This window comes from Manis pentadactyla, chromosome 14 (assembly GCF_030020395.1).
Source record: "Manis pentadactyla isolate mManPen7 chromosome 14, mManPen7.hap1, whole genome shotgun sequence".
NCBI lineage: Eukaryota > Metazoa > Chordata > Mammalia > Pholidota > Manidae > Manis > Manis pentadactyla.
The window spans coordinates 23,405,375-23,417,497 of record NC_080032.1 but is presented as its reverse complement, the minus strand read 5'-3'; the positions used below and the strand labels follow the sequence as shown (position 1 = coordinate 23,417,497).

Here is a 12,123-nt window from a genome sequence, read left to right as displayed (position 1 = left end):
ATGAATAGGAATATAAAACAGAAAATATATGGCATTTTATAAGCCATAAGAATATGATTAAATACTAGGTGTTAAAATTAATGGTCTCAAGTGTATTCACTTTCTTATTTAGTATTATTTATCATAATTCATCATACATAATTTGGAACAAGCAAAAGTAAACCAGTATTCACCAATAACCTTTACTCTGTATCCTTTTAGGCAAAGACTGCTGTATACACATTTCTAAATTGGACAGGGCCACAAGGTAACCTGGAATGAGTGCAAAACATCAGAAGAGGCTTCTGACTCCTGCCAAGATGGTGAATAGCATGGGTTGCCTGGCTCCCTTCCCAAATATCAACCCTTCAGAAACTGAGGGAAACATGAAATGCAGTGACTAAACAATAACAACAACAAAAAGTGAGAAATCCCTGGAGAGACATAAGCATACATTTTGAATTAGTATGTGTAAGGGAGGTGGGTGGTTGCAGCTGGAGATGAAGGGCCTCGGTGGGGGACGCTGAGGGACAGGCTTGAGAAGGGCTTCCTAACTTCATGCCTGCCATTTCCACCCCATCTCCTATTCCTGCCTCACTTCAGGAATATAAACTACCAATGCCAATGTCTAAGAATACATACAGACACATCATCAAAAAACTTCTAAAAACCAAGAGCAAACCTTAAAAGAAGCCAGACAGGAAAAAGAAAGGCACATAACTTTCAAATGAGGGAAACTAAGACTGATCATTGACTTCTCAACAGAAATGATGTAAGACTGAAGATAATGCAGTATCTTCAAGGTACTGAAAGATGATAACTACCAACCTAGAATTCTACACTCAGGGAAAATATCCTTCAGAAACAAACCAAGAGATAAGCACGTATCCCTACAAACACTTGGGTGTGAATGTTCATGCAGCTTTATTTTCAGGTAGGAGTAAGAACAAGCCAGTATCGCTAACTGATAGCTTCCTTTCTCTCAATGAAATACGAGAGAGATCAGCTGCAAGTGAGAGGAAGGGCCGTGGCTGGGATGAGGGGAGGTGTGAAGCTGTCTCTAGAAATGAAGAAGACAGACTATGAGAACAGCCAGGCAGTGCTGAGAACATTCTCACGCTTGTGACTGAATTCCAAGGAAAACGGATCAGCTGATTTGGATGGTTCTCTCCAGCCATATCCAGCCTGCTCAGGTACTAGTACAGAGAAGGCTGAAGGCAGGGTTCACCCAGAGTTGGGGCGCTTTTGCAGCATTGTCCAGTGGCACTTTTCATGATGATGATGTTTGAGAATCTGTGCTGTCTAAAGCAATTGCCATAGTACAGCATGGAAAAGACAATTAATGACTTTATAATATCTTACTACACTGACAGACAGTGACTGCAATAGAGGGGGTGAGGACTTGATAATATGGGTGAAAGTTGAAACCACTGTGTTGTTTATGTGAAACCATCATAAGATTGTATATCAAGAATACTTTAATAAATAAATAAACAAAACAAAAATGTGATAGCCATTAGCCACGTGGCTAATGAGTACTTGAAATGTGGCTAGTAAAACTGAGGAAATGAATGTGTAATTTTATTAATTTTAATCAATTTCAATTTAAATAGCCAAAAATAGCCAGCAAAGTTGCAGGATCCAAAATCAGCACATAAAAATTAGTTGCATTGCTATACACCAGCAAAGAACAATCTGAGAAGGAAATCAAGGAAACAATTCCACTTATAATAGCATCAAAAAATACTTAGGAATAAATTTCACCAAGGAAATGAGTGATCTGTAGTTTTCAGAACTATAAAACACTGCTGAAGGAAATTAAAGAAGACACAAATAAAACATATAAATGGAAATACATCCCATGTTCATGGATTGGAAGACAATACTGTTAAGATGACAATGCTACCCAAAACAACCTATAGATTCGATGCAATCTCTATCAAAATCCCAAAGGTGTTTTTTACAGCAATAGAAAAAAACATCCTAAATAGCCACATCTAGCTGGTGGCTACTGTATTGGCACAGCTTTGAAAAGCAGTAAGGAAAGTTTTTTCAGGGAGCAGGAAGAACGCTGTGGGGGAAGAGGAGAGAAAATGGGCATAAATCTGCAGATGACATGTGCCTTGCTGAGTCTAGTCACCAGGCCCTTTGTTTGGATTCTAGTTCCTGCTAGCAGGTATGTACTTACCATAGTGTCTGGCACATAGTAGGTACTCAGTAAATGTATGCTGAATGAGAGAGGGAAGGATGAATGAGACAATGCAGGATAGCAGGGTAAACTTTCTGGATGTCCTGGGAAGTCACCTCATGCAAATTGAGAATAATAACTCCCCTATATTAAAAACAGTTAAGAGCATGCTTCTAGAATAATAAGGAATGCCAGCTTTAGACAAATTATTTAACATGCAATACCTTATATAAAGAACTTAGAATCTGGCACATAATAAATGCTCAAAAAATAGCTATTATAATAAAAAACAAAATGAAATCATGGATAAGAAAGTGTTTTTAAAAAGCCCAAGGGCACCATTAAAAAACTCCACTAAAACAAAAAGTAGATTTGACTTGGCATCAGCATAACTTTAGGCTTATCTTTATGGGCTCAATTGAACTCACTTGAAAACCATACTCTTTTGGAAGGTCAAGAGTGCATGCTGGTGTCTCCACTGCTAAAGTCCACCTCCAGATGCAAACTTTCTGTAAGTGACAGCAGACAAGGAGAAGGAGCATGAGAAGTTTTCTGAAGGCTGCTGAAGTAGCCCGAAACTCTCACGATAACACTGTAGCTTTGCTTAACTAAGCACAGCACCATGAGCTAAGCCACAAGCATGGAATCCTGTCATCCCCTGGGAGTGTCACAGATGCCATGTAGTCTGGGCAGAGCTGTTCAGGAGGACACTCTTGACAGGGTGGCCAGCGCATGCGTGCTGCCCCATAGGGCCCTTTACCTGGATTTCAGCATCAGAGATGGTTGCCAGATACTTGGCATCATGGGTGATAGCTATGGCCCTGATGCCATTACCTTCTGGGCAGCTGTCAAATATAGTGTGCACAGGAATGCTGCAAAACAAGATGAGGGAACAGGCATTTGCTGAGGTCTGCTTTGCTTCCCAGAGGGACCCACTTCAAAAACGTAACAACTGAGGGGACTGGATTAAAGATGGCAGCGTGAAAGATGAGACAGAGACCTCCTTCTAAAACCACATATAATATGAAAATATAATTAATACAACTAATCCTGAAAGAGCAACAGGAAAGAAGGCTGCACCAGACTGAATACACCTGGAGAAAAGAGCAGACCTCAAGGTACAGGGTAACATACCAAAGTTGTGACCCAGTGGGGCCCAAGCCCTTCCCCAACCCCAGCTCACCAGCAGAAGGAAGAGAAATGGAGCAGGGAGGGAGTGGAGGCCTAGGACTGCTAGAGATCTGCTCTGGGAGCATGAACCTACATTGCATGGTGATCTGGTGATTTAGTGGGGTTGGAAAGCTAAGACAGATTGAATACCTAGAGAGACAGAGACTCCAGTTGCTTGTGGAAAACAGGGATTCATATCCTACTGATCTGGGTGGGCAGTCTGAGAGACTTTCTGAAAGCGAGAGGGCTGCTAAAGGGGCAAGAATTGCACAGAGCTTAATACTCAGCAGAAAGGACAGGTAGACAAAATTGTCTGGGTGCACTCTGCCCAGCAGGTTGGGAGCTTAAACGATCTTCAGGGGCTCCCGCACCCTGGCTGGCTATGCAGCTCCAAGGCCACCCACTGTGATATGCAGCCTGCTGTGTCTTCCTCACAGCTAGCCTGTACCTGGCTCAGGCTCACAAACCAGCAACCCCTGCCCTGGTGTTAGGCCAGCCAGAGAGAAGCCCAGCCTATGGCAGCTACAAACACAAAGCAGAGAGGATTACACCTGAGTTTTCAGCCCTGGTTCTGGCAGTGGAGACAGGCATAGCAACCAGGAAGCAGGAAAAAGCTCTTTCCTCCTGGCAAGCACCAATACCGCTCCCCTGTGAGCCCCAACATTGCTCCAGGGGCTGAGCAGCTCCAGAGAGTAGAGCTTCTGGGTACTAGAGAGCGCCACAGACAAATTATGAAATGTCAAAGGAACCTGGTTCAAAGCAAAATTATGAATACACATGAGAAAGATTCAAATGAAATCGACCTCCTGAATCTTCCTGAAAGAGATTTTAAAATAAAAATCATTAACATGCTCATGGAGGTACAGAAAAATATTCAAGAACTCAGGAATGAATTTAGGACAGAGATCCAATTGTTGAAGAACACAATGAAGGGTATTAAAAAGCAGATTAGATACAGTGGAGGAGATGATAAATGAAATAGAAATTAGGGAAGAGGAATACAAAGAAGCTGAGGCACAGAGAGAAAAAAGGATCTCTAAGAATGAAAGAATACTGAGAGAACTGTGTGACCAATCCAAACAGAACAATATTTACATTATAGGGGTACCAGAGGAGGAAGAGAGAGAAAAAGAGATAGAAAGTGTCTGAGGAGGTAATTGCTGAAAACTTCCCCAATCTGGGGAAGGAGATAGTCTCTCAGGCCATGGAGGTGCACAGATCTCCCAACATAAGGGACCCAAGGAAGACAACACCAAGACATATAATAATTAAAATGGCAAAGATCAAGGATAAGGACAGACTATTAAAAGCAGTCAGAGAGAGAAATAAGATCACATACAAAGGAAAACCCATGAGGCTATCATCAGACTTCTCAGCAGAAACCTTACAGGCCAGAAGGGAGTGGCATGATGTATTTAATGCAATGAAGCAGAAGGGCCTGGAACCAAGAATACTCTATCTGGCAAGATTATCATTTAAATTTGGAGGAGAGATTAAACAATCTCCAGATAAGCAAAAGCTGAGAGAATTTAGCTCCCACAAACCACCTCTACAGTGTATTTTGGAGGGACTGCTATAGATGGAAGTGTTCCTAAGGTTAAATAGCTGTCACCAAAGGTAATAAAAAGGGATAGACAAAGAGTACAGAATATGATACCTAATATATAAAGAATGGAGGAGGAAGAAAAGGAGTAGAAAAAAAAGAACCTTTAGATTGTGTTTGTAATAGCATACTAAGTGAGTTAAGTCAGACTCTTAGATAGTAAAGAAGTTACCCTTGAACCCTTGGTAACCACAAATCTAAAGCATGCAATGGCAATAAGTACATATCTATCGATAATCACCCTAAATGTAAATGGTCTGAAGGCACCAATCACTAAATGTATAAAAAAACAAAACCCATCTATATGCCACCTGCAAGAGACTCAATTCAAACCCAAAGACATACAGAGACTAAAAGTGAAGGGATGGAAAAAGATATTTCATGCAACTACTCAGGAGAAAAAAAGCAGGTGTTGCAGTACTTGTATCAGACAAAATACAAGTCTAAACAAAGAAAGTCACAAGAGACAAAGAAGGACATTACATAATGATAAAAGGGTCAATCCAACAAGAGGATACAACCATTATAAATATCTATGCAATGGACAGTGACTGTGAAGGGGTATGTGGGGGGGACTTGGTGAAGGGGGGAACCTAGTAAACATAATGTTATTTCTGTATTTGTAGATTAATGATACCAAAAAAATATATATATATATCTATGCACCCTTACGATTAGCATGTATAATGTGGGGTGGGCACGGGGAGGGCTGTGCAACACAGAGAAGACAAGTAGTGATTCTACAGCATCTTACTACACTGATGGATAGTGACTGTAATGGGGTTTGTGGGGGGGTGCTTGGTGATGGGGGGAGTCTAGTAAACATAATGTTCCTCATGTAATTGTAGATTAATGATACCAAAATATATATATGCAGCCAACACAGGAGCCCCTACATATGTGAAACAAATACTAACAGAATTAAAAGGGGAAATAGAATGTAATGCATTCATTCTAGGAGACTTCAACACTCCACTCACTCCAAAGGACAGATCAACCAGACAGAAAATAAGTAAGGAGACAGAGGCACTGAACAACACATTGGAACAGATGGACCTAACAGACATCTACAGAACTCTACACCCAAAAGCAGCAGGATACACGTTCTTCTCAAGTGCACATGGAACATTTTCCAGAATAGACCACATACTAGGCCACAAAAAGAGCCTCAGTAAATTCAAAAATATTGAAATTCCACCAACCAACTTCTCAGATCACAAAGGTATAAAACTAGAAATAAATTGTGCAAAGAAAACAAAAAGGCTCACAAACACATGGAGGCTTAACAACATGCTCCTAAATAATCAATGGATCAATGACCAAATTAAAACAGAGATCAAGCAATATATGGAGACAAATGAAAACAACAGCACAACACCCCAACTTCTGTGGGACGCAGCAAAGGCAGTTCTAAGAAGGAAGTATATAGCAATCCAGGCCTTTTTAAAGAAGGAAGAACAATCGCAAATGAATAGTCTAAATTCACAATTATTGAAACTGGAAAAAGAAGAATAAATGAAGCCCAAAGTCAGCAGAAGAAGGGACATAATAAAGATTAGAGAAGAAATAAATAAAATTAAGAAGAATAAAACAATAGAAAAAATGAAACCAAGAGCTGGTTCTTTGAGAAAATAAACAAAATAGATAAGCCCCCAGCCAGACTTATTAAGAAAAAAAGAGAATCTACACACATAAACAGAATCAGGAATGAGAAAGGAAAAATCATGATGAACACCACAGAAATACAAAGAATTATTAGAGAATACTATGAAAATCTATATGCTAACAAACTGGATAACCTAGAAGAAATGGACAACTTTCTAGAAAAATACAACCTTCCAAGACTGACCCAGGAAGAAACAGAAAATCTAAACAGACCAATTACCAGCAATGAAATTGAATTGGTAATCAAAAAACTACCCAAGAACAAAACTCCTGGGCCAGATGGATTCACTGCTGAACTTTATAAGACATTTAGAGAAGACATAATACCCATTCTCCTTAAAGTTTTCCAAAAAAAATAGAAGAGGAGGGAATACTTCCAAACTCATTCTATGAAGCCAGCATCACTCTAATACCAAAACCAGGCAAAGACACCACAAAAAAAGAAAACTAGAGACCAATATCCCTGATGAACATGGATGCAAAAATACTCAACAAAATATTAACAAACTGAATTCAAAAACACATCAAGAGGATCATACACTATGATCAAGTGGGATTCATCCCAGGGATGCAAGGATGGTACAACATTCAAAAATCCATCAACATCATCCACCACATCAAGAAAAAGAAGGACAAACACCACATGATCATTTCCATAGATGCTGAAAAAGCATTCGACAAAATTCAACATCCATTCATGATAAAAACTCTCAACAAAATGGGTATAGAGGGCAAGTACCCCAACATAATAAAGGCCATATATGACAAATCCACAGCCAACATCATACTTAACAGTGAGAAGCTGAAATCTTTTCCTCTAAGATTGGGAACAAGACAAGGATGCCCACTCTTCCCACTTTTATTTAACATAGTACTGGAGGTCCTAGCCACAGCAATCAGACAACACAAAGAAATAAAAGGCATCCAGATTGGTAAGGAAGAAGTCAAACGGTCACTGTTTGCAAAAAACATGATATTATACATAAAAAACCCTAAAGAATCCACTCCAAAACTACTAGATCTAATATCTGAATTCAGCAAAGTTGCAGGATACAGAATTAGTACACAGAAATCTGTTGCATTCCTATACACTAATGAGATCTAGCAGAAAGAGAAATCAGGAAAGCAATTCCATTCACAATTGCAGCAAAAAGAATAAAATACCTAGGAATAAACCTAACCAAAGAAGTGAAAGACCTATACCCTAAAAAGTACACGACACTCCTAAGAGAAATTAAAGAGGATACTAATAAATGACAATTCATCCCATGCTCTTTGGTAGGAATAATTAATATTGTTAAAATGGCCATCCTGCCTAAAGCAATCTACAGATTCAGTGCAATCCCTATCAAAATACCAACAGCATTGTTCAACGAACTGGAACAAATAGTTCTAAAATCATATGGAACCACAAAAGACCCTGAATAGCCAAAGCAATCCTGAGAAGGAAGAATAAAGCAGGGGTGATCTCACTTCCCAACTTCAAGCTCTACTACAAAGCCACAGTAATCAAGACAAGACCCATAGACCAATGGAACAGAATAGAGAGTTGAGATATTAACCCAAGCATATATGGCCAATTAATATATGATAAAGGAGCCATGGATATACAATGGGGAAATGACAGCCCCTTCAACAGCTGGTGTTGTCAAAACTGGACAGCTAAATGTAAGAGAATGAAACTGGATCACTGTCTTAACTCCATACACAAAAGTAAACTTGAAATGGATCAAAGACCTGAATGTAAGTCATGAAACCATAAAACTCTTAGAAGAAAATATAGGCAAAACTCTCTTGAATATAAACATAAGCAACTTCTTCATGAACATATCTCCCTGGGCAAGGGAAATAAAAGCAAAAATGAACAAGTGGAACTATATCAAACTAAAAAGCTTCTGTATAGCAAAGCACATCATCAGTAGAACAAAAAGGCATCCTACAGTATGGGAAAATATGTTCATAAATGACATATCTGATAAGGGATTGACATCCAAAATATACAAAGAGCTCATGCACCTCAACAAACAAAAAGCAAATAAACCAATTAAAAAGTGGGCCGAGGATCTGAACAGACACTTCTCCAAAGAAATTCAGATGGCCAGCAGGCACATGAAAAGATGCTCCACATCACTAATCATCAGAGAAATGCAAATTAAAACCACAATGAGATATCACCTCACACCAGTTAGGATGGCCAACATCCAAAAGACAAACAACAACAAATGTTGGCGAGGATGTGGAGAAAGGGGAACCCTCCTACACTGCTGGTGGGAATGTAAATTAGTTCAACCATTGTGGAAAGCAGTATGGAGGTTCCTCAAAATGCTCAAAATTGAAATACTATTTGACCCAAGAATTCCACTCCTAGGAATTTACCCTAAGAATGCAGCAGCCCTGTTTGAAAAAGACATATGTACCCCTATGTCTATCGCAGCACTATTTACAATAGCCAAGAAATGGAAGCAACCTAAGTGTCCATCAGTAGATGAATGGATAAAGAAGATGTGGTACATATACACAATGGAATATTACTCAGCCATAAGAAAAAAACAGATCCTGCCATTCGCAACAACATGGATGGAGCTAGAGGCTATTATGCTCAGTGAAATAAGCCAGGCAGAGAAAGACAAGTACCAAATGATTTCACTTCTATGTGGAGTATAAGAACAAAGGAAAACTGAAGGAACAAAACAGCAGCAGAGTCACAGAACCCAAGAATGGACTAATAGTTACCAAAGGGAAAGGGACTGGGGAGGATGGGTGGGAAGGGAGGGATAAGGGTGGGGAAAAAGAAAGAGGGCATTGCAATTAGCAGGTATAGTGCGTGGGGGGCACAGGGAGGGCTGTGCAACACAGAGAAGACAAGTAGTGATTTTACAGCATCTTACTATGCAGATGGACAGTGACTGTGAAGGGGTATGTGGGGAGGACTTGGTGAAAGGGGGAGTAGTAAACATAATGTTCTTCATGTAATTGTAGATTAATGATACCAAAAAAAAAAAAGAACAAAGAAAAAACTGAAGGAACAAAACAGCAGCAGACTCACAGAACCGAAGAATGGATAAACAGTTACCAAAGGAAAAGGGACTGTGGAGGATGGGTTGGAAGGGAGGGATAAGGGGGAAAGGGGGCATTATGATTAGCATGCATAATGTAGGGGGGCACACGGGGAAGGCAGTATAGCACAGATAAGACAAGTAGTGACTCTACAGCATCTTACTACACTGATGGACAGTGACTGTAATGGGGTATGTGGTGGGGACTCAATAATGGGGGAAATCTAGTAACCACAATGTTGCTCGTGTATGTTTATATTAATGATACCAAAAAATAAATAAATAAAAATAAAATAACAATAACAAAAAAAAGTAACAACTATGGAGAAACAAAATGTGGTCCGTGCACACAATGGAATATTACTCAGCCATAAAAAGCAGTGAAGCATGGACACATGCTACAATGTTGTACATGGATGAACCTTGAAAACATCATGCTAAGTGAAAGAAGCCAGACACAAAAGACCACGTACTGTATGGTTACATTTATAGGAAATGTGCAGAATACAGAAATCCATGGAGTCAGAAAGCAGATGAGTGTTTTTCATGGGGGCAGGGGAATGGGGAGTGACTGCTGATGGGTGTGGGGTTTCCTTTGGGGGATGAAAGTGTTTTGGTACTAGATAGAGGTGGTGGTTGTACACCATTGTGAATGGACTAAATGCCACTGAGTCGTTCACTTTAAAGTGGTTCATTTTATGTTATGTGAATTTTACCTCAATTCTTTAAAAAAACAACTAACTCAGGGTATCACGTATATGTGCTATTTGGTCTCCACATGAACTCTAGTCTCTCATTCATTACTGAGTGCTAATTCTGGGCTAGGCACTGTGCCAGGCATGAAGACTAAAAAGATGCCTAGACCAATACCCCTGCTCCCAGGAAACAAGAGCTGTCCTACATAAGTGGGAATATAAATAAGCACAAGCTTTCCAGACAGCAATTTAGCTGTATCTATCAAAATTTAAAATGTACATACCCTATGGCCCAACAATTTCACTTTACAACTTTTTCCTAGAGGAACAATAGCAAAAGTAAAGAGAGAGAAATGTAAATTCACATTCATTGTGGCACTGCTATTGGCAAAAAATCTAGAAACATAAATATCTATTAATATAGGCATTGTTAAACATTATGACACAATCATATAATGAAAAACTATGCTACTTTCAAAAAGAAGGAGGTAGACTTGGGAAAGTGATAAAATTTTGTGAAAAAAGCAAATTGCGAAACAGTTTACACAGCATCATCTGGATTGCATGTGTGTGTGTCTTTGTGTACAAAGAAAAGTCTGGAGGAATAGTCTCCAAATTGAACAATGGTGATTCTGGAGGTGAGGTTTGGTTGAGGAGGGACTTTCACTGTTTGACTTACACAGTTCCGTACTGGGTCACCGGCAAGACTTTAGAACTGTTAAGATGCAGACAAAGCCTTGACAATGCAGAATTTAATTAGATGATAGTTAAATATCTAAAAGAGTCAAAGAAAAACAGGAAACAATGGAAGCAAAGAGAGAAGTGAGCTGTAACTTTGAAGGCCCCTGACTTCCACTGGAAGTGAAGAATGGTTGTGCGAGCAGGTGACAGGAAACTTAGGAACTGTGGGCTATGAGCTCCCTCTTTTTATGGAGCCCTTGTTACAGTATGTCCCATCAGTGTCCTAATTGGCTGGAACCAAGTCTGTGTACTAGCTGAGGGCCTGTCTGGTCTCTGTCACTTGAGAAACTTAATCCCACTGAGAAATAGCCCCAGAAATTCACTTGGAAGGCAGTCGTAAAATTGCTGGGAATGACATAATGATATCCTTAATTTGAAAACATAACTTATCCCTGGGAACATTTAGAATTAAAAATAGAGAAGATGAAGCCAGTCAAATTTGCACTATTAACACATTTGTGATCAGAGAATTTGTTCTTTTTTTAGGAATGGCTGATGTTTAAGAGAATTTAACATATCAGAGTTTCTAACAGATTAGATTTGTGATTCTAATCTAAAGTACATAATGATTTAGACTTGTGATTTTAAATTCAAATTGTATTAGGTTTATAAACAATATTAGAACACTTAAGAGAATTGAAGATTTGCCACATTTATGTCTAATTTATTAGATTTACAAGAATTAAGTACAGTTGAAAGATTTGTTAATCAGGCTACTAATGAACTTAAACATGATAGCAAATATATTCAATTTCTAAATGCAGCTTAAATGTTTAAAAGGAGTTAATAATCAAATTTGTAAGTGGGACCAAACATTAATCAAAGTCCTTTTAAGGCAACTGCAAAAATATGCTAGATTTATAAATAGAGTAAGATTTATAAGTTGAACGAAAAGCTTAAGAATTACAGTTTTTAATTTATCACTTTAATAAAGTGAATATTTATTCCAAAACCAAATAACCTTTTCTGTGTCTTAATGTCATCATTTGTGATGTCATGAAACTCATATCGACATGTCATTTGAAT

The 12,123-nt window shown here is 38.9% G+C and overlaps 1 protein-coding gene across 7 annotated transcripts in view; it reads right to left on the bottom strand.

Annotated features, from left to right (window-relative positions):
- The window catches only part of CFAP251 (cilia and flagella associated protein 251), a 62,997-nt gene that overhangs the window by 39,822 nt on the left and 11,052 nt on the right, over positions 1-12,123 (bottom strand). For all 7 annotated transcript variants that reach the window (XR_008993619.1, XM_057491462.1, XM_057491461.1 and 4 more), the window contains exons 6-7: positions 2,928-3,039; positions 2,596-2,676 (exon numbers count right to left, since the gene is read on the bottom strand). Coding sequence is in view for 6 of the 7 variants with exons in the window: in XM_057491462.1 (XP_057347445.1) it covers positions 2,596-2,676; positions 2,928-3,039 (193 nt within the window). In the remaining variant the exon portion in view is untranslated. The remainder of the gene's footprint in view (positions 1-2,595; positions 2,677-2,927; positions 3,040-12,123) is intronic.